Source organism: Anomaloglossus baeobatrachus, chromosome 3 (assembly GCF_048569485.1).
Source record: "Anomaloglossus baeobatrachus isolate aAnoBae1 chromosome 3, aAnoBae1.hap1, whole genome shotgun sequence".
NCBI lineage: Eukaryota > Metazoa > Chordata > Amphibia > Anura > Aromobatidae > Anomaloglossus > Anomaloglossus baeobatrachus.
The window spans coordinates 511,734,352-511,762,115 of record NC_134355.1 but is presented as its reverse complement, the minus strand read 5'-3'; the positions used below and the strand labels follow the sequence as shown (position 1 = coordinate 511,762,115).

The following is a 27,764-nucleotide window of genomic DNA, read 5'->3' as shown; positions in this document are numbered from 1 at the left end:
AGCCGAGGCGCGTAAACCCAGCTTTATACTGCGTATGACTGGAGTGCGGGGCATTCAGCTCAGTGTTCACAGGTATGTGCATCACCGCCGGTGATGCTGCATTGAATAGCATGTTAGCACACCCCTGTGGGCGTACTAACATACTAAGAGGGCGGCTAGTCGGGGGGGAAGTAACACCCTCACGACTAGTCACTGGCCTAATTAGCATATTACAAAGAATCTTTAGAAATACTTTTTCTAAAGATCTCTTTATCTATGCTTCTAGATACATGGACGATTAGGCAGGGATTAGCAATAAGTACCCAGAACTGCTCGTGATACTGGCTGCATACAGGACCTGATAGGTTCCCTTAAATGCCCACAGACTTTGACAATGAGAGCTGTGTCTGGCTGTGACCACCCCTTTCTTTTGGACATGACCCTTTTGACTTACAACACAGGGATAAGAGGACCCCAATGTTACCAACAGGTGAGGCTCTCAGGGATGAGACCCCAACATATAAGACACATGGCATATAATGTGGATCTGCCAAAAATGTGTAAGGTGAGCACTCTTAAAAGGTTATTCACCAGAACTTGGCGAAACAATGCAAATATTTATTACCAGGTAAACCATCCCAAGCAGCTAGACTAAACCTGAAAGAGAACACCTACCTGGAAGCGTCACCATTCCCTTAGGTTGCGGCGTAGATCTTAAATACTTGTTACAAAAGCCTGCGGATTCAAGAGCTAGGAACAGAACGTTCCCCATGAAATATCCCGCCGTCTGGCCTACAGAGTTACAAGTAGACGCATACCCTACATTTTCCCTGGAGAGCATGGTCAGGGCCCAGCCGTCCACCGCAACGTCCTGTGTGGCAGCCAGAAATTCAAACAGGAAGAAAGTGGCGGTTAAAGCCAACATATCGGGTCCGTGTTCTCCCCCGAGGAGGTCCTCTACTGTGAGGGACAGGTACATCATGAACAATCCTATTAAGTACTGTGTAGGAACCAGCCAGGATTTCCTGCGCCCAAACTTCTTGATGTACAGAGAGTCCACCAATGGTGCCCACAGCAGCTTCAGACTGAAAGGCCAAAACACAAAGCTGAAAATGGCTTGGTCCGTGTAACTAACATTTTTGCTCTGGAGAATTAATGGAATACTACCGGCCAGTCCTAAAGGAATTCCCTGCAGAATATAGAGGAAAAGCAGTAAGAGGATATTTCCCAGCTCTCCCCGGAGCCCAGAAAGGCCTCTGTGTGCAGGCACTTCGGAGTCCTGTAACAACACCTCTCGGACGCCTTCCTCCAGCTCTTCTTGATAGTTTTGGTTGTTACTGTTCATTCCAGAAAACTGGTAATGCTGACGACGCTGTCTGCTGTCCTTCTGGGTGAGGGTCATTTCTTATTCTCTCTTTGGATTTCTCTGTTCTGGAAATATTAAGTCTATGGAAAGAAAAGACAAGTCAGAACATAGGGCACTGGAGCTACACCACTGTGTATACAGTACACCCCACAAGTGAGCAGAGAGCCGGGCACTGGAGCTACACCACTGTGTATACAATACACCCCACAAGTGAGCAGAGGCCGGGCACTGGAGCTACACCACTGTGTATACAGTACACCCCACAAGTGAGCAGAGGCCGGGCACTGGAGCTACACCACTGTGTATACAATACACCCCACAAGTGAGCAGAGGCCGGGCACTGGAGCTACACCACTGTGTATACAGTACACCCCACAAGTGAGCAGAGAGCCGGGCACTGGAGCTACACCACTGTGTATACAATACACCCCACAAGTGAGCAGAGGCCGGGCACTGGAGCTACACCACTGTGTATACAGTACACCCCACAAATGAGCAGAGGCCGGGCACTGGGGCTACACCACTGTGTATACAGTACACCCCACAAGTGAGCAGAGGCCGGGCACTGGAGCTATACCACTGTGTATACAATACACCCCACAAGTGAGCAGAGGCCGGGCACTGGAGCTACACCGCTGTGAATACAGTACACCCCACAAGTGAGCAGAGGCCGGGCACTGGAGCTACACCACTGTGTATACAGTACACCCCACAAGTGAGCAGAGAGCCGGGCACTGGAGCTACACCACTGTGTATACAATACACCCCACAAGTGAGCAGAGGCCGGGCACTGGAGCTACACCACTGTGTATACAGTACACCCCACAAGTGAGCAGAGGCCGGGCACTGGAGCTACACCACTGTGTATACAATACACCCCACAAGTGAGCAGAGGCCGGGCACTGGAGCTACACCACTGTGTATACAGTACACCCCACAAGTGAGCAGAGAGCCGGGCACTGGAGCTACACCACTGTGTATACAGTACACCCCACAAGTGAGCAGAGGCCGGGCACTGGAGCTACACCACTGTGTATACAATACACCCCACAAGTGAGCAGAGGCCGGGCACTGGAGCTACACCACTGTGTATACAATACACCCCACAAGTGAGCAGAGGCCGGGCACTGGAGCTACACCACTGTGTATACAGTACACCCCACAAGTGAGCAGAGGCCGGGCACTGGAGCTACACCACTGTGTATACAATACACCCCACAAGTGAGCAGAGGGCCGGGCACTGGAGCTACACCACTGTGTATACAGTACACGCCACAAGTGAGCAGAGGCCGGGCACTGGAGCTACACCACTGTGTATACAGTACACGCCACAAGTGAGCAGAGGCCGGGCACTGGAGCTACACCACTGTGTATACAGTACACCCCACAAGTGAGCAGAGGCCGGGCACTGGAGCTACACCACTGTGTATACAATACACCCCACAAGTGAGCAGAGGACCGGGCACTGGAGCTACACCACTGTGTATACAGTACACCCCACAAATGAGCAGAGGCCGGGCACTGGAGCTACACCACTGTGTATACAGTACACCCCACAAGTGAGCAGAGGCCGGGCACTGGAGCTACACCACTGTGTATACAGTACACCCCACAAGTGAGCAGAGGCCGGGCACTGGGGCTACACCACTGTGTATACAATACACCCCACAAGTGAGCAGAGGCCGGGCACTGGAGCTACACCACTGTGTATACAGTACACGCCACAAGTGAGCAGAGGCCGAGCACTGGGGCTACACCACTGTGTATACAGTACACCCCACAAATGAGCAGAGGCCGGGCACTGGAGCTACACCACTGTGTATACAATACACCCCACAAGTGAGCAGAGGCCGAGCACTGGGGCTACACCACTGTGTATACAGTACACCCCACAAATGAGCAGAGGCCGGGCACTGGGGCTACACCACTGTGTATACAGTACACCCCACAAGTGAGCAGAGGCCGGGCACTGGAGCTATACCACTGTGTATACAATACACCCCACAAGTGAGCAGAGGCCGGGCACTGGAGCTACACCGCTGTGAATACAGTACACCCCACAAGTGAGCAGAGGCCGGGCACTGGAGCTACACCGCTGTGTATACAGTACACTCCACAAGTGAGCAGAGGCCGGGCACTGGGGCTACACCACTGTGTATACAGTACACCCCACAAGTGAGCAGAGAGCCGGGCACTGGAGCTATACCACTGTGTATACAGTACACCCCACAAGTGAGCAGAGGCCGGGCACTGGGGCTACACCACTGTGTATACAGTACACCCCACAAGTGAGCAGAGGCCGGGCACTGGAGCTACACCACTGTGTATACAGTACACCCCACAAGTGAGCAGAGGCCGGGCACTGGAGCTACACCACTGTGTATACAATACACCCCACAAGTGAGCAGAGGGCCGGGCACTGGAGCTACACCACTGTGTATACAGTACACGCCACAAGTGAGCAGAGGCCGGGCACTGGAGCTACACCACTGTGTATACAGTACACGCCACAAGTGAGCAGAGGCCGGGCACTGGAGCTACACCACTGTGTATACAGTACACCCCACAAGTGAGCAGAGGCCGGGCACTGGAGCTACACCACTGTGTATACAATACACCCCACAAGTGAGCAGAGGACCGGGCACTGGAGCTACACCACTGTGTATACAGTACACCCCACAAATGAGCAGAGGCCGGGCACTGGAGCTACACCACTGTGTATACAGTACACCCCACAAGTGAGCAGAGGCCGGGCACTGGAGCTACACCACTGTGTATACAGTACACCCCACAAGTGAGCAGAGGCCGGGCACTGGGGCTACACCACTGTGTATACAATACACCCCACAAGTGAGCAGAGGCCGGGCACTGGAGCTACACCACTGTGTATACAGTACACGCCACAAGTGAGCAGAGGCCGGGCACTGGGGCTACACCACTGTGTATACAATACACCCCACAAGTGAGCAGAGGCCGAGCACTGGGGCTACACCACTGTGTATACAGTACACCCCACAAATGAGCAGAGGCCGGGCACTGGGGCTACACCACTGTGTATACAGTACACCCCACAAGTGAGCAGAGGCCGGGCACTGGAGCTATACCACTGTGTATACAATACACCCCACAAGTGAGCAGAGGCCGGGCACTGGAGCTACACCGCTGTGAATACAGTACACCCCACAAGTGAGCAGAGGCCGGGCACTGGAGCTACACCGCTGTGTATACAGTACACTCCACAAGTGAGCAGAGGCCGGGCACTGGAGCTACACCGCTGTGTATACAGTACACTCCACAAGTGAGCAGAGGCCGGGCACTGGGGCTACACCACTGTGTATACAGTACACCCCACAAGTGAGCAGAGAGCCGGGCACTGGAGCTATACCACTGTGTATACAGTACACCCCACAAGTGAGCAGAGGCCGGGCACTGGGGCTACACCACTGTGTATACAGTACACCCCACAAGTGAGCAGAGGCCGGGCACTGGAGCTACACCACTGTGTATACAGTACACCCCACAAGTGAGCAGAGGCCGGGCACTGGAGCTACACCACTGTGTATACAGTACACCCCACAAGTGAGCAGAGAGCCGGGCACTGGAGCTACACCACTGTGTATACAGTACAGGCCACAAGTGAGCAGAGGCCGGGCACTGGAGCTACACCGCTGTGTATACAGTACACCCCACAAGTGAGCAGAGGGCCGGGCACTGGAGCTACACCACTGTGTATACAGTACACCCCACAAGTGAGCAGAGGCCGGGCACTGGAGCTACACCACTGTGTATACAATACACCCCACAAGTGAGCAGAGGCCGGGCACTGGAGCTACACCACTGTGTATACAATACACCCCACAAGTGAGCAGAGGCCGGGCACTGGAGCTACACCACTGTGTATACAATACACCCCACAAGTGAGCAGAGGCCGGGCACTGGAGCTACACCACTGTGTATACAGTACACCCCACAAGTGAGCAGAGGCCGGGCACTGGAGCTACACCACTGTGTATACAGTACACCCCACAAGTGAGCAGAGGCCGGGCACTGGAGCTATACCGCTGTGTATACAGTACACGCCACAAGTGAGCAGAGGCCGGGCACTGGAGCTACACCACTGTGTATACAGTACACGCCACAAGTGAGCAGAGGCCGGGCACTGGAGCTACACCACTGTGTATACAGTACACCCCACAAGTGAGCAGAGGCCGGGCACTGGAGCTACACCACTGTGTATACAGTACACCCCACAAGTGAGCAGAGGGCCGGGCACTGGAGCTATACCGCTGTGTATACAGTACACGCCACAAGTGAGCAGAGGCCGGGCACTGGAGCTACACCGCTGTGTATACAGTACACCCCACAAGTGAGCAGAGGCCGGGCACTGGAGCTACACCACTGTGTATACAATACACCCCACAAGTGAGCAGAGGCCGGGCACTGGAGCTATACCACTGTGTATACAGTACACCCCACAAGTGAGCAGAGGCCGGGCACTGGGGCTACACCACTGTGTATACAGTACACCCCACAAGTGAGCAGAGGCCGGGCACTGGGGCTACACCGCTGTGTATACAATACACCCCACAAGTGAGCAGAGGCCGGGCACTGGGGCTACACCACTGTGTATACAGTACACCCCACAAGTGAGCAGAGGCCGGGCACTGAAGCTACACCACTGTGTATACAGTACACGCCACAAGTGAGCAGAGGCCGGGCACTGGGGCTACACCACTGTGTATACAGTACACCCCACAAGTGAGCAGAGGCCGGGCACTGGGGCTACACCACTGTTTATACAGTACACCCCACAAGTGAGCAGAGGCCGGGCACTGGAGCTACACCACTGTGTATACAGTACACTCCACAAGTGAGCAGAGGCCGGGCACTGGAGCTACACCACTGTGTATACAGTACACCCCACAAGTGAGCAGAGGCCGGGCACTGGGGCTACACCACTGTGTATACAGTACAGGCCACAAGTGAGCAGAGGCCGGGCACTGGAGCTACACCACTGTGTATACAGTACACGCCACAAGTGAGCAGAGGCCGAGCACTGGGGCTACACCACTGTGTATACAATACACCCCACAAGTGAGCAGAGGCCGGGCACTGGAGCTACACCACTGTGTATACAATACACCCCACAAGTGAGCAGAGGCCGGGCACTGGAGCTACACCACTGAGTATACAGTACACGCCACAAGTGAGCAGAGGCCGGGCACTGGAGCTACACCACTGTGTATACAGTACACCCCACAAGTGAGCAGAGGCCGGGCACTGGAGCTACACCACTGAGTATACAATACACCCCACAAGTGAGCAGAGGCCGGGCACTGGAGCTACACCACTGTGTATACAGTACACGCCACAAGTGAGCAGAGGCCGAGCACTGGGGCTACACCACTGTGTATACAATACACCCCACAAGTGAGCAGAGGCCGGGCACTGGAGCTACACCACTGTGTATACAATACACCCCACAAGTGAGCAGAGGCCGGGCACTGGAGCTACACCGCTGTGTATACAATACACCCCACAAGTGAGCAGAGGCCGGGCACTGGAGCTACACCACTGTGTATACAGTACACCCCACAAGTGAGCAGAGGCCGGGCACTGGAGCTACACCACTGAGTATACAGTACACGCCACAAGTGAGCAGAGGCCGGGCACTGGAGCTACACCACTGTGTATACAGTACACCCCACAAGTGAGCAGAGGCCGGGCACTGGAGCTACACCACTGAGTATACAATACACCCCACAAGTGAGCAGAGGCCGGGCACTGGAGCTACACCACTGTGTATACAGTACACGCCACAAGTGAGCAGAGGCCGGGCACTGGAGCTACACCACTGTGTATACAATACACCCCACAAGTGAGCAGAGGCCGGGCACTGGAGCTACACCACTGTGTATACAGTACACCCCACAAGTGAGCAGAGGCCGGGCACTGGAGCTATACCACTGTGTATACAGTACACCCCACAAGTGAGCAGAGGCCGGGCACTGGAGCTACACCACTGTGTATACAGTACACCCCACAAGTGAGCAGAGGCCGGGCACTGGAGCTACACCACTGTGTATACAATACACCCCACAAGTGAGCAGAGGCCGGGCACTGGAGCTACACCACTGTGTATACAGTACACCCCACAAGTGAGCAGAGGCCGGGCACTGGAGCTACACCGCTGTGTATACAGTACACCCCACAAGTGAGCAGAGGCCGGGCACTGGAGCTATACCGCTGTGTATACAGTACACCCCACAAGTGAGCAGAGGCCGGGCACTGGAGCTATACCGCTGTGTATACAATACACCCCACAAGTGAGCAGAGGCCGGGCACTGGAGCTACACCACTGTGTATACAATACACCCCACAAGTGAGCAGAGGCCGGGCACTGGAGCTACACCACTGTGTATACAGTACACCCCACAAGTGAGCAGAGGCCGGGCACTGGAGCTACACCACTGTGTATACAGTACACCCCACAAATGAGCAGAGGCCGGGCACTGGAGCTACACCACTGTGTATACAATACACCCCACAAGTGAGCAGAGGCCGAGCACTGGGGCTACACCACTGTGTATACAGTACACGCCAATGGCTGATCCTCCGGAGCCTCCACTATGACCTCTCCCGTGTAGCTGCCGTGAAGTGGCCCCGGTAATATCTCAGTCACCCCCCGGAGGTTATCCGCCAGCTGTAGCCGGACCCTGAGGTTACAGAGTGTGCCGCGCTCGGAGGAGTCTCCGGTTCCCGGTTATGGGGATGACCAGGAGTTAGGGGGCCGGTAGAAGCCATGGGGCGGATGACCCCGGATGTCGGATGAAGGCTGTGTGTACAGTGTGTGCTGCTGACTCAGGACTACTCACACAGTATGCAGACATGGCGGGAGTGATAGTCCTTCTCCCTCCACCCCCGTATGTGGACACTGGAGGACTCGATATACCCGGAGCACAGCTGCCTCTTACCTGGCACTGACACCTCATCACTACCATCTCTCTCACCGGCCAGCCTGGTAATATCGTCCGGGCTGGAACAATTTCCAAGCCATTAAATCTGTCCGGAACTGAGTATTTGGTATTTTGTTTCTCGGGGAAGGTATTTTACAGCGTAAACAACCGCCCAATCTAATTCAGCTATGCCGAGAACGAGGCCTGGTTCTCATTGCTGTAACGCACGTGACGAAACTCGGCGGACGCCATTTTTAGTGAGGGCAGTCACCTACCCGCAGGTCTTGTCATTAGCCGCAGATGCAGTAGTCAGTAAGGAGGCGCGGGGAGCACGGGCGGACGGCGAGGACCTGGTATCCTACTTAGCTGTACCAATCAGTGCTGTGACGGTTTCAGTAACGTGAACGAATTGCGAAGTGTCTGTCGCCCGGATGTAAGATGGCGTCCTGAGTGTCCGTATTGGGCTGTTCAGCTGTAGCTCCAGGCTGCCACCTAGTGGAGGACAGGCAGGAGGCGGGGAGACTGCGGATCACACACTCTCTACCACCATTCTATCCGGCGCCAAAGCCGAGCGCTCAGAGACATCCCTGACCCGCCGCCCTGCCCGCGGCCACTCATGGCTCTATGTAACGGAGACTCCAAGGTGAGTGAGGAGCGGGGGCCGGGGGCGGACAGATGGGGGCAGCACGGGGCCGGGGGCAGAGCCGCACAGCCGAGGCCTTGTCTGTGGTGACGGTGCACAGCGGTCCCGGGCTGTGGTGGGTGCCCGCTGCTGGCACAGCGTCATGTATGTGCCATGTGTCAGCCTGGTCCGGCCAGGAGGCCGCAGGTGCCCACAGGGGGCGCTGGCATCTGGGGAAAGCCTGACTGTAGAAATGGGAGCCGGGCACTAATGTGGCGCTGTTCACACTGGTGTGGAAGGAATCTGCCAGAATCCGCATCAGATCCGAGCACAGTCCACAGCTCGTGCAGTGATCGGGGGTCCACAGCCGCTATCAGGTGGGAAGAGCCTCCATGTGCGTCCTGGGCACCAATCTGCAAAAACTCCTTTCCACATGAACACGCCGCCAGTGTACCCCGATTCATCTGTGCGATCGCACCCGTCTGCCCGGGCTCACACTGTCTGCTGCGGATTTCTCCCCCTCATCTCACCACATGCCTTCCTCTATGCTGGGGCTGACGTCTGCGGTTCATTAATCTACGGTCTGCAATTTTCATTTGTTAAAACGCATCTTTTTGGTGCTGATTTTACCCATTAATCTCAATGGGTCTCTTAAAGGGAACTTGTCAAAATATTTCACCCCTCCATCCTTAATTTGAGTTTATAGCCCTTTTAAAAGATAAGCCAGTGGATCCCATTATGACCCCAAAGCGATGCTCCAGCACCGAGAAATCCCATTGTGAGGTTGTGTGGAAGTGTATTGGGTATGAAGGTGCTCTTACAGCTTCTCAGCCTCCGCTGTGTTTCCTACCGTAGAGCGCCCTCCGCTGGCTGTGTGACAGGTCAGAGGGTATGTGCCACAGCAAACAGCCTGTCAGTCACCTAAGGGACCGCTGGGAGGTAGGAAACACAGCGGAGGCTGAGAAGCTGTAAGTGCATCCTCATACCCAATATTATTATTATAGCGCCATTTATTCCATGGCACTTTACAAGTGAAAGAGTACAAATACAAGTACAACAATCATTAACAGTACAAAACAGACTGGTATAGGAGAGAGAGGACCCTGCCAGCGAGGGCTCACAGTCTACAGGGAATAAGTGATGGTACGATAGGTGAGGACAGAGCTGGTTGCGCAGTGGTGTACTGGACTGAGGGCTATTGTAGGTTGTAGGCTTGTTGGAAGAGGTGGGTCTTGAGGTTCCTCTTGACGCTTTCCACGGTAGGGGAGAGTCTGATATGCTGAGGTAGAGCGTTCCAGAGTCAAAAAGAGAAAAAAAATTCTCAAATGCAGCTCACCAGTATGAATGAAGTCCAAAGATGGTGCAAGGAAGATGAATCACGGCCATGACACTAGGGTATACAAAAAAGGGAAATCCAGCACGACATCCAATGGATAAAAATCTTCTATTTGCTTTATTAATCCATGTTAAAAGGTGAAGTTAAAATACAGACAAGGGACGCGTTTCGGAATATACTTCCTTATTCACAATCCTATCATTTGTGAATAATGAAGTATATTCCGAAACGCGTCCCTTGTCTGTATTTTAACTTCACCTTTTAACATGGATTAATAGAGCGTTCCAGAGTATGGGGGATGCACGGGAGAAATCTTGTACGCGATTGTGGGAAGAGCAGATAAGAGAGGAGCAGAGAAGGAGATCTTGTGAGGATCTGAGGTTGCGTGCAGGTAGGTACCGGGAGACTAGGTCACAGATGTAGGGAGGAGACAGGTTGTGGATGGCTTTGTAAGTCATGGTTAGTGTTTTGAACTGGAGTCATTGGACGATGGGAATCCAGTGAAGGGATTGGCAGAGTGGCGAGGTTGGGGAATAGCGAGGGGAGAGGTGGATTAGGCGGGCCGCAGAGTTTAGGATAGATTGGAAGGGTGCAAGAGTGTAGGAGGGGAGGCCAGAGAGCAGAAGGTTGCAGTAGTACAGACAGCCTCACAATGGGATTTCCCGGTGCTGGAGCATCGCTTTTGGGGTCATAAATGGATCAACTCGTTTATCTTTCAAAGGGCCACACAACCAGATTATTGGTCTCTGGGAGAAAAGGTTCTGACAGCTTCTCTTAAACTACAGATCAATTGTAGCTTTGTTTTTTTGTTGCCTTTTTTCTAGTGATTCCACAACAACAACAAAGCATGTGAAAACTCGAGCTGGAGGGATATGTGATGTGGATTTAAATTTAGAAGTTCATACATAAAATCCACACAAAATACAGAACGCGTGACCGTGGCATTAGTAGGGGTACAAGCGTGGCAGGGAAATCCGCATCATTAATGTCACTTCACCCCTCTACATTGAGGAGAGTGTGAAAGTCTGCACTCCTGGCCGATTTAGGCTATGTGCCCACGCTGAGGAAAATGCGCGGATTTCTCGCGGAAAAGCTGCGTATTTTCCGAAAATCTGCAGCAGCGGCACTTCCCAGCCATTTCTATGGCTTTTTGGAAATGCTGTGTCCATGCTGCGGATTTTTCCGCGGCGAATTTGGTGCGGATTTTGATCTGGAAAAATCTGCAACATGTCAATTATTGTTGCGGATTTTGATCCGGATTTTGTCTTCAGAATTGGGGAAAAAAAAATCCGCGGTAAATCCGCGGATTTTCATGCAGAAAAATCCGCAGCAACATTCTCTCGTGGACACATAGCCTTATATGTGGAAAAGTGGTGTCCCATGTTGATGAGCTGCTGATATCTCACCCGGATAGTCCGGTGATGCCCTGCCACCCTTATAGTTGGTAGTGCCATCATTCTAAGGCTATGTGCCCACGGGACAACGTATCCATGGATTTATCTGGATTTTCTAGATAAATCCACAGGTTTCAGCAAGTACAGACACTCCCCATGTTATCCTATGGGTTTGGGGAGTGCTGTGTCCGTGCTGCGGTATATGCGGCTGCAGAATATGCTGTGGATGTCCCGCAGCCGCACGTAACTGCATGTCAATTATTCCTACGGAATTCCCGCTCCTCCACTGTGGAGATAGAGGCCGGGACTTCCACAGGTATTTCCGCTCTTGTCCCACAGGTTTACCGCAACAAAAATGTACGAATCCTGCAGCACTGGATAGCTGCGGGAAACCTGCGGAAAAGTCCGCGGGTACATTGTCCCATGGGCACATAGCCTTGCAGTCTAGTGCTGCCCTAAGCCAGAACCACTGGGGGGGGTCTCCAATAATGAGGGATGAGAAGCCAGCGGCTCCCCATTATTATTACTACCCAGATGCTTGTGCCTCATTCACTTCCAGTATCGGGCGCCTCTGACCATTGGAAACATTCGGTGCTCTGCTTCCTCGTGGCAATAAGAGCACATTGGATGGGGGAGCAGACACTCATCACTGTCACACCTGCAGAGGGGTTTTTGGGGCATATGCACCCTGATTTCTTTCCTGCTCCTTTTTGTGCCCAGTGATGGATACCCTTACAAGTGTAGAGTCCTTTGTTACACAGGGCGATGGTGGTCTGGACTCATGGCATAGCAAGTGCCGTCCGGACTGTGGTATTACCAGTTAGCACTACACATTGAGCATGTGCATAGTGAGGACCATTAGAGCAGATGTGGCAGGAGCACTCTCCCTGTCCTATCCCTGATCCAGGGGGTATCAGTGCTCGGCAATACTCAGACCTGTTGGCCGCTGCCGATATGTGCTGTGATCTGCGAGGGGACACTGCTTTCTAAACAAATTCAGTTGATAAATGTTGTGTTGGGTCGTTTCTTTCAGACTGAAGAATACACGGCTAGGAGTGCGGCTGTCGCTCGTCATCCTCTTACCACTTTGCTTTCATCTTTTTTGTCTGTTTGGGGGGTTGAGCAGAAGTGGACAGTGCAAAATTTAGAAACCTCCCTTCCCCCTCATGTAGCGGTCCTGACAGTCCATGTGTGAGACCTTCCCATTCCCCTCCCCCTCACTTGTATTGCCTGCTTAGGCTGCTTTCACACATCAGTTTATTGCCATCAGGCACAATCCAGCAAAACTATGAAAAAACGGATTTGGCGTTTGTTGCCGCCGGATCCATTTTTCCCCCATAGACTTTCATTAGCGCCGGATGGCCTTGCGTTTGCTTGTTCAGCGGCTGGATGAAACGCTGAAGTGAACGTTTTTGTGTCCGGCAAAAAAAAACAACGGATCGTGCCGGTTAGTGGCGTGTTTTATAATGGAAGCCTATGGATGCCGGATCCGGCCACTGGATCCGTTTTTTTTTTTGAACTGAGCATGCTCAGTATCACATTGGATCTGTCAAACTGAAGGAACTGATGGAAAAATACTGATGCAACTGATTCATTTTTTCGCCGGATCCGTCGCATCAGTTTTTTTGCCGGATTGTGCCTGATTCCAAAAAACTGATGTGTGAAAGCAGCCTTATAATGACTTTTCGATACTTGTTGAGCAGTAGTCAGTACATACCCTGAGCATGTGGTGGGATCCGCACCGCGGGGGTCTCAGCATCTATAGGCCCGATGAGTGGATAAACAACCATGGCTTCCTACTGTCAGTCCATAACATGAGTGCGTTTTCAAAGGAAATCTAAAACGTGAGCCTGTGCTTGTTCTACATTTATATAGTGTTCTCTTATCCTCTGGCTGTCCTCTGATTAGTATTTACCTCCCCTACATATGCGGGGTCCACCCATGTGCGGGGTCCACCCATGTGCGGGGTCCACCCATGTGCGGGGTCCACCCATGTGCGGGGTCCACCCATGTGCAGTAAACAGTACGATGGGAAGCACAGTCCGTGCTCGGCTTGCAATCCCCTGCCTGACCGCCGGGCCTCTTACCCTAAGCTGACTGCCTCATGGGCATATATGTGACAGGCAGGGGACCGGTGGATGATCTACATTTAGTGACCTAACAACGGTTCCTGTTTCATGGAGCCATGCATCCGGCCTTATGGCCCGCTGAGACCAGATGCTAAATGGGGAGCGAGCGCTTCTAGGAATGCCCTGAATAGGCCGACAAATGCCCGACAAATAAGCGAGGTGCTGTAATATTTCTGCAGTCCTAAAAATAATCCTCAGCAGCACATTGTGTAAACAGGACATGTGCTGCCGGTATTTTATAGACACAGAATAATGGGAACCTGTCACCAGATATGTGCGTTCCAAGTCAAACCTGGCACCTAAAGCAGCGCCTGTGCCGTATTCTATGCAGGCGCGTGTTGCCCCCTGGCTCACCCTGTACACCCCACAGATACCTTTATAAAATCTCCCGGCTTGTATACTGATCGTTGGGTTCGGTCTGATGGGCGTCCTATTTTGCGGCTCTTGTCCCTTTTTTCTTCGCTGATCACCATCCTCTTGTGATGATTGACACCTCTGGCATCATCCACGTAGCCTGACAAAATCTCGCGCCTGTGCAGAGACATTATTGGCTCACACAGGTGTATTTCGCTCTGCCCTATCACAGGGAGAGCTGAAAACATCAGTACTCCTGTGTGAGACAGCAAGTTCTCTGCACAGGCGCAAGAGTTTACCAGGCTACGTGGATGACGCCTCCGGTCAATCATCACAGGAGGAAATACACTACAAACAGCGTATAAAAGCTCTGATACGTGCCAGTGGGGGTGCCACTATGGTAGGTACTAACCATTCAGGGTGCCCAAGACTTAGCATCAACCCATTTTGTTTTTTAATTCCTTTTTTAATTTAAAAATGTAAAAGGCAAATATATTTTGCCTACAATAAAAATGAAAGGTGGCATCTCTAACTTTATGCCTATTAAGAGATCAATTCATCTTCAACTTGTCACCAGGTTTTTGCCACCTAATCTGAGAGCAGTATAATGTAGGGGCAGAGATCCTGATTCCAGCGATGTCACTTACTGGGCTGCTTAGTGTAGTTTTGATAAAATCACCGATTAAACAGCAGTAGATTATTATTACAGGACTACTTGTGCTGCTGCCAGGTAGTCCAGAATATTCATGAGCTCTGTAACTGCTAGATCTGCAGCAGAGAAAACATTGATTTTCTCAAAATGACAGCAAACAGCTCAGTGACACCTAGCTGGAATCAGGGTCTCTGGCTATACATTATGCTGCTGACAGATGCGGGAGCAAAAACCTGGTGACAGAGTCCCTTTAACTGTTCACAATAACAGTAATTTTGACCAGGGGTGCCTAAACTTTGACATGCCACTATGTGCTCTGTCGTGCATTCATTCCAGTATACTCTTGTAGCTTATGTAAGCCGGTATAGGAATACTCTCTATATTAAAGGGAACCTGTCGCCATTTTTTTGCCCTATACACTGCGGCCACCACCAGTGGGCTCTTATATACATCATTCTAACATGCTGTATAGAAGAGCGCAGGCCGCTGTGTAGAACATAAAAGACACTTTATAATACTCACCTAGAAGGTCGCTCCGGTGCACAACGGTCAGATGGGTGGTGCCGTTCTCCGGGACCGGCGCCTCCCCTTTTGGCCATCTTGGTCTTCCTTATTCTGAAGCCGCGGTGCATGACGCATCTACGTCATAGACATGCGCCGCCATTGAGGTCCTGCGCAGGCGCACTTTGATCTGCCCTGCTCAGACTGAAAAGATGGCCGCAAGGGGAGGCGCTGGTCCCGGATAACGGCGCCACCATCTGACCGTTGTGCACCGGAGCAACCTTCAAGGTAAGTATTATAAAGTGTTTTTTATGTTATATCCAGCGGTCTGGGCTCTTATATACAGCATTTTAAAATGTTGTATTTAAGAGCCCGGTGGTGGTGGCCGCAGCTTATAGGGCAAAAAACTGGTGACAGATTCCTTTTAACACCCCATTACCTTTTTCAGAACACGGTCTTCCATAGATTTCACGCTCATAGAGCGAACAATTAAAATATTAGCCTTGTATAAGAAGTAATCCATCGACTCTTCTCTAATATGCACTTCATTACATTTACTTATAGGCTGTTATCACAGATTCTGTCATCAGGATGCCCTCTGTGATCAGCTGCTGACATCTTACTAGTGATGAGCGGGCACTATCATGTCAGGTGCTCCATACTCGTAACTACTCATGAGCGAGCACTGCCATGCTCAGGTGCTCGTAACTAGTGATGAGTGAGCACTGCCATGCTAGGATGCCTGTACTCTTAACTAGGGATGAGTGAGCACTCCCATGCTTGGGTGCTCGGTACTTGTAACTAGGGATGAGTGAGCACTCCCATGCTTGGGTGCTCGGTACTTGTAACTAGGGATGAGTGAGCACTACCATGCTCGGGTGCTCGGTACTTGTAACTAGGGATGAGTGAGCACTACCATACTCGGGTGCTCGGTACTTGTAACTACGGATGAGTGAGCACTCCCATGCTTGGGTGCTCGGTACTTGTAACTAGGGATGAGTGAGCACTCCCATGCTTGGGTGCTCGGTACTTGTAACTAGGGATGAGTGAGCACTCCCATGCTTGGGTGCTCGGTACTTGTAACTAGGGATGAGTGAGCACTCCCATGCTTGGGTTCTCGGTACTTGTAACTAGGGATGAGTGAGCACTACCATGCTCGGGTGCTCGGTACTTGTAACTAGGGATGAGTGAGCACTACCATACTCGGGTGCTCGGTACTTGTAACTAGGGATGAGTGAGCACTCCCATGCTTGGGTGCTCGGTACTTGTAACTAGGGATGAGTGAGCACTACCATGCTCGGGTGCTCGGTACTTGTAACTAGGGATGAGTGAGCACTACCATACTCGGGTGCTCGGTACTTGTAACTAGGGATGAGTGAGCACTACCATACTCGGGTGCTCGGTACTTGTAACTACGGATGAGTGAGCACTCCCATGCTTGGGTGCTCGGTACTTGTAACTAGGGATGAGTGAGCACTACCATACTCGGGTGCTCGGTACTTGTAACTAGGGATGAGTGAGCACTCCCATGCTTGGGTGCTCGGTACTTGTAACTAGGGATGAGCGGGCACTGCCATGCTTGGGTGCTCGGTACTTGTAACTAGGGATGAGTGAGCACTACCATGCTTGGGTGCTCGGTACTCGTAACTAGGGATGAGTGAGCACTACCATACTCGGGTGCTCGGTACTCGTAACTAGGGATGAGTGAGCACTACCATACTCGGGTGCTCGGTACTTGTAACTAGGGATGAGTGAGCACTACCATACTCGGGTGCTCGGTACTTGTAACTACGGATGAGTGAGCACTCCCATGCTTGGGTGCTCGGTACTTGTAACTAGGGATGAGTGAGCACTGCCATGCTCGGGTGCTCGGTACTTGTAACTAGGGATGAGTGAGCACTCCCATGCTTGGGTGCTCGGTACTTGTAACTAGTGATGAGCGGGCACTGCCATGCTTGGGTGCTCGGTACTTGTAACTAGGGATGAGTGAGCACTACCATACTCGGGTGCTCGGTACTCGTAACTAGGGATGAGTGAGCACTGCCATGCTCGGGTGCTCGGTACTCGTAACTAGTGATGAGTGAGCACTACCATGCTCGGGTGCTCGGTACTCGTAACTAGTGATGAGTGAGCACTACCATGCTCGGGTGCTCGGTACTTGTAACTAGTGATGAGCGAGCACTACCATGCTTGGGTGCTCGGTACTTGTAACTAGGGATGAGTGAGCACTCCCATGCTTGGGTGCTCGGTACTTGTAACTAGGGATGAGTGAGCACTCCCATGCTTGGGTGCTCGGTACTTGTAACTAGGGATGAGTGAGCACTACCATACTCGGGTGCTCGGTACTTGTAACTAGGGATGAGTGAGCACTACCATACTCGGGTGCTCGGTACTTGTAACTACGGATGAGTGAGCACTCCCATGCTTGGGTGCTCGGTACTTGTAACTAGGGATGAGTGAGCACTACCATACTCGGGTGCTCGGTACTTGTAACTAGGGATGAGTGAGCACTCCCATGCTTGGGTGCTCGGTACTTGTAACTAGGGATGAGTGAGCACTCCCATGCTTGGGTTCTCGGTACTTGTAACTAGGGATGAGTGAGCACTACCATGCTCGGGTGCTCGGTACTTGTAACTAGGGATGAGTGAGCACTACCATACTCGGGTGCTCGGTACTTGTAACTAGGGATGAGTGAGCACTCCCATGCTTGGGTGCTCGGTACTTGTAACTAGGGATGAGTGAGCACTACCATGCTCGGGTGCTCGGTACTTGTAACTAGGGATGAGTGAGCACTACCATACTCGGGTGCTCGGTACTTGTAACTAGGGATGAGTGAGCACTACCATACTCGGGTGCTCGGTACTTGTAACTACGGATGAGTGAGCACTCCCATGCTTGGGTGCTCGGTACTTGTAACTAGGGATGAGTGAGCACTACCATACTCGGGTGCTCGGTACTTGTAACTAGGGATGAGTGAGCACTCCCATGCTTGGGTGCTCGGTACTTGTAACTAGGGATGAGCGGGCACTGCCATGCTTGGGTGCTCGGTACTTGTAACTAGGGATGAGTGAGCACTACCATACTCGGGTGCTCGGTACTCGTAACTAGGGATGAGTGAGCACTGCCATGCTCGGGTGCTCGGTACTCGTAACTAGTGATGAGTGAGCACTACCATGCTCGGGTGCTCGGTACTCGTAACTAGTGATGAGTGAGCACTACCATGCTCGGGTGCTCGGTACTTGTAACTAGTGATGAGCGAGCACTACCATGCTTGGGTGCTCGGTACTTGTAACTAGGGATGAGTGAGCACTCCCATGCTTGGGTGCTCGGTACTTGTAACTAGGGATGAGTGAGCACTCCCATGCTTGGGTGCTCGGTACTTGTAACTAGGGATGAGTGAGCACTACCATACTCGGGTGCTCGGTACTTGTAACTAGGGATGAGTGAGCACTACCATACTCGGGTGCTCGGTACTTGTAACTACGGATGAGTGAGCACTCCCATGCTTGGGTGCTCGGTACTTGTAACTAGGGATGAGTGAGCACTGCCATGCTCGGGTGCTCGGTACTTGTAACTAGGGATGAGTGAGCACTCCCATGCTTGGGTGCTCGGTACTTGTAACTAGTGATGAGCGGGCACTGCCATGCTTGGGTGCTCGGTACTTGTAACTAGGGATGAGTGAGCACTACCATACTCGGGTGCTCGGTACTCGTAACTAGGGATGAGTGAGCACTACCATACTCGGGTGCTCGGTACTTGTAACTAGGGATGAGTGAGCACTACCATACTCGGGTGCTCGGTACTTGTAACTACGGATGAGTGAGCACTCCCATGCTTGGGTGCTCGGTACTTGTAACTAGGGATGAGTGAGCACTGCCATGCTCGGGTGCTCGGTACTTGTAACTAGGGATGAGTGAGCACTCCCATGCTTGGGTGCTCGGTACTTGTAACTAGTGATGAGCGGGCACTGCCATGCTTGGGTGCTCGGTACTTGTAACTAGGGATGAGTGAGCACTACCATACTCGGGTGCTCGGTACTCGTAACTAGGGATGAGTGAGCACTACCATACTCGAGTGCTCGGTACTCGTAACCAGCAGTCGGACGCTCGGACAGTGATGACTCAAGTACCCGAGAATAATGGAAGTCAATGGGAAACTGGAATAGATAATAAAACAAGCGCACTATGAGAAGCACCCGTGGAATCCTTTTTAACGTTTATAATATTAGAATTGCTCACCTTTGTTGGTTGTGCGCCCCCGCACAACTTCAGTGTCAGCTTATCAGACTGGAGTTCCTCCGAACAGATCCTGTGTCCAGGCTTCAGGAGTCCAGATTTAGGGTATCAATGTCGGCTACTGATTTCCACCGGCACCATGGAATTCAGGTTTTTGTTCCTCAATCCTCCAGCTAACCAGCTGGGTTTTTTGATATGTCAGCAGGTCCTTTGCAGCTATTACCGATTCCCAATAGGGAGGGGGTATATGGATAATTCTTTCGGTCTATGTATAGCGCAATAAGGATATTTGCTGGTGATAGTTATTTGAACTTTATTAATTAGGCACTCCTATTATTACAACGCGTTTCAGCAGAATTGCTTTCATCAGGTAAAATAGGAGCAGCATTTTACCTGATGAAAGCAATTCTGCTGAAACGCGTTGTAATAATAGGAGTGCCTAATTAATAAAGTTCAAATAACTATCACCAGCAAATATCCTTATTGCGCTATATATAGACCGAAAGAATTATCCATAATGGGAAACTGGAGCATTTTTGTGGAAGTGTCCCTCTCTCCTCTCTTGTAGAGACATACATTGTACTTAAGTGCAGTCCGTCCAGCGTCTGACCTGCTTGGTTCAGGTACTGCGCACTCGAGCAGTGTAGTGCTCGCTCATCACTCAGCTGTCAGATTTCCTGCCCACCTCTTCTCCGTATGCCCTCTTGGCAGAGCGTGTGTGTGTTCTCTGTGAGGGCCTGGGAATGCAGCACTGGCAGACACCTCAGAGAGCGGCTCATCTCCCTTCCTTACAAAGAATCGCTCATACTGAAATCTTTTCCCTGATTCCTGCTGTCGGGGTGAAGGTGTGGACACTGCCATACACATTAGATGGTCGGCCAGTGCTGCTGATATTGGGGGTGTCTAACCTCTCCAGCCACCTGTACATAAGTATTATTATTATTTATAAAGCACCATTGATTCCATGGTGCTGCACATAAGAATACAGAATACATATCCAGACTGGTACAGAGGGGCGAGGACCCTGCCCTTGTGGGCTTACAATCTATAGGATATCAGGGAGGAGGCGGTAGTAGGCATCATTTCCCCAATATTTGTAGAGTGCTTCCGTCTAGTGTTCACTATGACTAGAATGGCTTTGATATGACCTGGTTGTTTCTAAGGGCATCAAGGCCAGTAATACTGCCCGGCACTGTCATGGAGACTGGTCAGACCACTAAGGTGAAGCCGTTGCCTATAGCAACCTATAAAGCTATGTGCACCTCTTTTTCAGACGGATCTGCCCTGACACATGTCTGTAGCATGACCCTATGCATTACTATGTATAGATGACTTTCTGCACACATGTTCAGTCTTTGGATGGTCTTATAACCTCTTCCTGTGGACATCCCTCGCGTCTCCGCACAGTGTCTCCAGATCGTGTGAGCGTAGCCTAAGAGACGATGTGTACACATACCTGAGGTTGCTGCCGCCATTTTGTAAAAGGTATTTGGTTGCTATGGGCAACTGCTCCGCTTTTGCAGCCTTCAGCCGTAATGTGTTAGCCGTCTTGTGAGGTGCAGTCTTGTGATTCTCCTCCGTGAAGCCTGAGCAGGATGTGTGCAGATAATAACGTCTCCATGCGCTCACATGCTCCGGCTCCTCATCCTCCTTCCTATTCAGCTTTCTGAACTGCATGTAATTGAGTTAGTCTTCATGACCATTTGTCCTCCGGTCATTTGTTGCCTTCCTGTGTGCGAGGTCACATGTGTGCGGTGTCATCTGTACTACGCTCATTCAGGGCACTGGTCGGACTGTCTCCACCCTTTATTGGACTCTCTGAAGTGCTGACCCCTCTCCCAGTCCTCCTATCTGTTCCGATAGCTCTCAGCCAAACCTTCCCGACCGTTATGGCCAAGGTAAAAGAAAAGTCCGGCGTTTTTACTTTCTTCCTTTCCTGCAATGCTGTTCACATGGATGAATTGTACAACATGTACATTCTGCGTTCTCCTAATATCTGTGCATCTTATTTATTTAGCTTGCCAAGCCCGGAGGTGACGTAAAGGATGGCCAACATCACTACGAGGGGGCCGTGGTGATTCTGGATGCCGGCGCACAGTATGGGAAAGTCATCGACCGCCGGGTGCGAGAGTTCTTTGTGCAGTCGGAGATCTATCCACTGGAGACGCCGGCGTTTGCTATACGAGAGCAGGGATTCCGGTAAGGGCCTGGGACTCTGCCGTCCTATGCGGCTGCTATCTGAAGTTTTGGGTGGGTTTTCACATAACCTTGAAATGCTTCTATGTAAGTGTTATGCAGGATGCCAGTGTCATGTAGACAGAATCTCTCCCACACAGACCTTATATTATGGGGATGAGTTCATGGGAGGATTCCGGTGACGTCTGGTTCACATGCACTGTACACATCTGTCCTGAGATTCCATTCATTTCAAATCTGATGGTATGAGATTAGAAATGTCCACACAAATACAGGAAAGTGTTCATTTCCCACTGCCACGCCGGCTCACCACAGAGGTTACATTGAACATTATAGGTTGTCTTGAATCTAAACAATCAGATTATGCAATCGCTTTTTTTTTTGGTAGTGAGTAAGGTAGGACAGCAATTTTGTTTTTTTTTTTTAATTTTTTGGCTCTGTTTTGGTTTACACATAAAGTACTGTGCAATTTATAAAACTAGAATGCAGGATTAGAAACATGCATTTCTTGCTTTTTGTTGGCTGCACAACATTTCACGTTAAAACAAGTAATCGCTTATCCGCCATTCAGTCTCTGAGGGGCTGCGGGAAACGCAGAGCTTGGCAGCCCTATCGGGAATGAATGGAGCGTGTTATGATCCGGAACCATGGAAGATCACAATAGATCATTGGCAAAAAGGGGACGAGCATTGGCAACTAATCTGGCCGCCATCCCCTTACTAACCATCAACACTAGAAGTAGCTAAGAGGTGAACTAACATCCTATGCACCGCGAACCCAGCCGGAGAACTAGCTATCCTAAAGGAAGGAAGGATGAATAACTCTCTGCCTCAGAAATAGACCGCAAAAGGTATAGCTTCTCCACATTCAAAGACTACGGTGATATAGCAAAATACAATACACAGATGGATGATAGGATTAGCAAAGGTGAGGCCCCACTAACTAAATAGGAAAGGATAGGAAAGAGCCTGATGGTGGGCAGAGAAAAACCCAAATACCTGATAGTACAAAAAGATCCTCAGATCGCACGATCTGCACTCTGTCCTATATCAGGCGCTCTTGTCAAACCAATGAACAGAAAACAGGAACAATTACAAATTCAAGAAGCAACAAACACATGGACTTATAGGAGCAAAAACGCCAAACATAGCTGCAGGGAGCTTCCCAGCTAAGCAACAGAGAGGGAAGATTCCTGCTTGCAAATAAACTGACAATAACCACAATAATTGACAACCCAGATAAGATCAAAAGAATAAAACAACTTAAGAAAGAACCAAGCACTTATCTGGGGTAGATGTGGTCTGGAGCAAGATGAAAAGGCTGGTGAACTACAGAACAAATGATAACCGGCCTAGACAGCCATGAAGCAAAGGCTTAAATAGGCAGAGAGTTAGCAATGGAAACGACCATTGCTCCAGCACACCTGGTCTCTGTCCAAACCATTCCTGGTCACAAGAGGGAGCCTCACAGCAGCAAAAGCATAATTGACATTCACAACAGGAGCTGCTGTCTGGCTTGCACATTGCAGCTCCATTACAACTGGGATAAAGGTCCTGTGGGTTGGACCCCCATGATCCAAAAGTTATGACCTAGCCTGTGGTTTTCACTGGATAACCCCCTTTAAATGTTATGATAAAGATACAGTTTTTGGCCATTATGAGATTAAAAGAAACTGGCCCATGCATCATTGAAATGAAAATTGTCACATGATTCAGCTGACAGTCTGCCCCCTGACCCCCCAGGACCAGAAATCACCTATGGAATATTTGAGTTCTTGTTTCCAGCGCTTTGAAGCTTAAAGGGAACCAATCACCAGGATTTTCGTATATAAGCTAAAGCCAGTGCTATACTGGCACTATCAGGCTGATTCTCTACATACCTGTAGTGGGCAGCTCGGATGTTTAGGTTTTGAAATCCAAAAAAGTAAAGTTTATAAAATGAGCTGCTTGTTGCAGGTCATGTGGCAAGGCTTGTTGATAAGGAGGAGATACTTTTTAGGATTGCTTCCCCTCTGAAGATGAGATGTGCATATTTAGAGGAGCATTTCATGGCCTATAAGTCTCCTCCACAAGCAGAAAAGCTTCCCCTTGTACGCCATACAAAGAGACGTCACCCTGGTTACAAGATTCAGCCACATTAGCCCGTGACAACACAGCAGATATAGCTTATTTCATGGAGAAGCGTCCCTTTGGAGCCCCTGTTTGCCGTCATGGCAGACCCAATGGAAAGGATAATGGTGCATGCAGCTTTTCTCGCCCATATCACAACCAATCACCAGGATTTTCGTATATAAGCTACAGCCAGTGCTATACTGGCACTATCAGGCTGATTCTATACATACCTGTAGTGGGCAGCTCAAATATTTAGGTTTTGAAATCCAAAAAAGTAAACTTTAATAAAATGAGCGGCTTGTTGAGTGACAGCTGCACTGGAGCAGATAATATATTCATAGTTATCCCCTCCCCCTGTTAGAATTAGCATAAGCATTATACAAACAATTTACTTTGTCTGTTGCAGGACCTGTGTGAGGTCATACCCATGTGACCTGGTATCCAGCTTTGTTGACCTCACACAGGTCCTGCAACAGACAAAGTAAATTGTTTGTATAATGCTTATGCTAATTCTAACAGAGGGCGGGAATAACTATGAATATATGATCTGCTCCAGTGCAGCTGTCACTCAACAAGCCGCTCATTTTATTAAGTTTACTTTTTTGGATTTCAAAACCTAAATATTTGAGCTGCCCACTACAGGTATGTATAGAATCAGCCTGATAGTGCCAGTATAGCACTGGCTGTACCTTATATACGAAAATCCTGGTGATTGGTTCCCTTTAAAAGCATTGAACGTTGTCACCGGTCATCTTTATCTTCTGATACAGTGCAATACATTTTGTTAGCGTTTTTCCATTAATGCTATTGGCAGGACACGTACAATATTTGCTTTGGAGTGAAGTTTATAAATGCTTAAACCTGTGCCTTGGTGAGTGACTTGGGCTCTGTTCACACCATCACTGTGGCTTCTGATTACTGCAGATATCACTGGTGCCGAATGGAGCTCATTGACAATTAGTGAGGCACATGTTGGCCTCCATTGTGCTTGGTGTGATATGGGCGAGAAAAGCTGCATGCACCATTATCCTTTCCATTGGGTCTGCCATGACGGCAAACAGGGGCTCCAAAGGGACGCTTCTCCATGAAATAAGCTATATCTGCTGTGCTGTCACGGGCTAATGTGGCTGAATCTTGTAACCAGGGTGACGTCTCTTTGTATGGCGTACAAGGGGAAGCTTTTCTGCTTGTGGAGGAGACTTATAGGCCATGAAATGCTCCTCTAAATATGCACATCTCATCTTCAGAGGGGAAGCAATCCTAAAAAGTCTCTCCTCCTTATCAACAAGCCTTGCCACATGACCTGCAATACAAAGTCAAATTAGACACTCAATTTATAGACCTATTTCAGGATATTTGCCCCACGGGGTGTCAGTAGGAACACTTGTCTTTGTGGAGAGTGCCAATCCAGTATAGGGAGACTTATGGGCTGTAGTGATGTGGGCAAACAAGGGTCTCATTTGGCTTCTTATGACATTTGGCAAGGCTCACTAAAAGGCTGATATTGACTTTTAGGATTGCTACTTCTTATTGGAGGCACTAAACTTCTAGTCCTCTTCCTCTCTGTTAATAATGGCAGTGCTCCCTTTTCTTGGCTAGTGGGGACGCATCATCTTCTGTGATCAGTATTTGCTGTTGGAATTTAAAATGAATTTGTCTTTTTTCTTATTTGATCTTTTCAATGACTTTCTTATTTCTAGAGCGATCATCATATCAGGTGGACCAAACTCTGTGTATGCTGAAGATGCTCCATGGTTTGACTCTGCTATATTTACCATTGGCAAGCCAGTGCTTGGGATCTGCTATGGCATGCAGGTATTTATAAATTGTTGCGTTAGGGTTCCTTTCTTTTACTGAAACTACACAAGGGGGTTATAGATGGCGACACTTTGTGTAGAATTCTTAGCTGGAATTGTGCGATTCGGTTACATTGTCTCCTTGTGACGCTGACGTCTCGCATGTCGGATTGCAGCAAGCTTCACATACAGATGTATCAGTGCCGCTAATGTGCTGATGATTCTGACCTGGTGCATTACATATAGACTGTAAAATCAGGTAGTCCTGCATTACCAGTTTGTTTCCTGCCAAATTCTTATTTATTTTTTTTCAGTTACCATAAAAGTAATATATTCTTTCTTCATCGTTCCTATGGGAGACCCAGACCATGGGTGTATAGCTTCTGCCTCCGGAGGACACACAAAGTACTACACTAAAAAGTGTAGCTCCTCCCTCCGAGCATATACACTCCCTGGATAACCAAATATAGCCAGTTCAATGCTTTGTGTTCAGGAGGCACACATCCACACATGCATTCTCATCTGAATTTTGATTTTAAAGAGTTTGAAGAAAAGCGGGTCCAAGCTGGACCCCCGGCATGTCCCTTCTCACCCCACTGTGTCGGCGGTGTTGTTAAGGTTGATTTCAAGGCTGGAGCCTTACATGCCGCGCTCCTTCACCATCCCTCGGGCTCTGGCTTGAAGTGGGAGCCAGCACGGTTCTCACTGCTTTCAGGACCCTGCCGGACGGAGCACTCATCCCTCAGGGACCTGGCCCTGCGTCTCACAAGCTAAGTATTTGAGACGTTATTGTCAGGGGGTCCCTTGCATCTTTATTGTTGGGGAGAGTGTGTCAGGTTACTTTGGTGACATTTCCGGCCGGTTCTCTGGTTTTCACCTGAGAATCGCGCCGAGGGTGCTTGCGCGCCGGCCGCATTGTAAAATTTAGGCCCCAGCTTCGGCTGCGGCCTACTTTCGTTTTCACTGCCCCTGCATGTCAGTCATGCAGAGGGACAGTGCGGCGCCGCCCACCGGCCGTTCAGCACAGGGGAGGACACTCCTCTCTGAGGAGATGTTTCCCTCCCCTGTATATCTCCTTGGCCCTCCGGTTCCCGCTCTTGGACTAGGCCCCGCCCCCCCTCCTCACTCCGGCGCCATTTTATCAGCGTCCCCACACTAATCGGCGCTGGCTGCTGCATCTCTGCAGGGGGTCCGAGCTGTGGGATCCGGAGGGCACACAAAACGGTCTGGTAAGCCACAACCTCTGGTTGTGGATCTTCTTATACACTCTCTGTGGGTCATTCTGAAGGAGTGTGTTCTTTACTGCAGAGCCCCCACCTCAGCAGCATGTCTCACACTAGGAGCAAGGCTGTACTCAATATGCACTGCATGTAAGCTCGTACTGCCTGAACCGAGCACATATCCTCATTGTGATGCCTGCTCTAACATGGTGGTGCCTCAGCCTGGAGTCTCCCCAGTGGTCCCTCCGGCTGCTCCGGCCCCGGTGGCTGAACCCCCGGCTTGGGTAGAATTGTTTTCTAAGTCTATCTCCCAGTCCTTTGCTGACTCCATGGGACAGTTGTCCCGGACTCTGCTGAGCATGCATCAGCCCCTTTCTCAGGGCGCCTCTGCTGCTTCGGCTCGCTCTGCAGAGCTCACAGAGGATTCTTCATCTGCTCCCAGACCCCGTCCTCCTAAAAGGAGACGCAGGGTCCCCTCTCCTTCCTCGTCCCGCGGCTCCGATTCACGAGCCGACTCGCAGGACGAGGAGGATGTCTTTACTGGGGGCTCGGACGCTACCTCCATGTGCCCCATCGATCTGACCGAGGGCGATGCAGATGTTAGTGATTTGATTGCATCCATTAATTCTGTACTGGACCTCAATCCGCCAGTATCAGAGGAGCAACCCTCTCTGGCAGAAAAGCACCAGTTTACCTTGCCTAAGAGAACAAGGAGTGTGTTCTTTAACCACTCCAGTTTTCAAGCCACTGTGTCCAAGCCCAGAGCCTGTCCTGACAAACGCTTCCCAAAGCGTGGTTCTGACGACCGTTATCCTTTTCCACCAGAGGTGGTCAAGGAGTGGGCTCACTCACCAAAGGTAGACCCTCCGGTGTCTAGACTCTCAGCCCGGACAGTTGTATCTGTGGCTGATGGCACC

The 27,764-nt window shown here is 50.6% G+C and overlaps 2 protein-coding genes across 4 annotated transcripts in view; one reads left to right on the top strand and one right to left on the bottom strand.

Annotated features, from left to right (window-relative positions):
- SLC33A1 (solute carrier family 33 member 1) overlaps positions 1-19,758 on the bottom strand; it is a 73,963-nt gene extending 54,205 nt beyond the window's left edge. Inside the window, exons 1-2 of one of the 3 annotated variants that reach the window (XM_075340714.1) lie at positions 19,528-19,758; positions 655-1,425 (exon numbers count right to left, since the gene is read on the bottom strand). In XM_075340714.1, the coding sequence (XP_075196829.1) occupies positions 655-1,381 (727 nt within the window). In that variant the 5' untranslated portion in view covers positions 1,382-1,425; positions 19,528-19,758. The other 2 variants (XM_075340713.1, XM_075340715.1) reach the window with 2 other exon arrangements.
- Positions 8,783-27,764, top strand: part of GMPS (guanine monophosphate synthase) — a 102,717-nt gene continuing 83,735 nt past the window's right edge. The window contains exons 1-3 of the mRNA XM_075340712.1: positions 8,783-8,944; positions 21,542-21,723; positions 25,532-25,646. Coding sequence (XP_075196827.1) covers positions 8,918-8,944; positions 21,542-21,723; positions 25,532-25,646 — 324 coding nt within the window. The 5' untranslated portion in view covers positions 8,783-8,917. The remainder of the gene's footprint in view (positions 8,945-21,541; positions 21,724-25,531; positions 25,647-27,764) is intronic.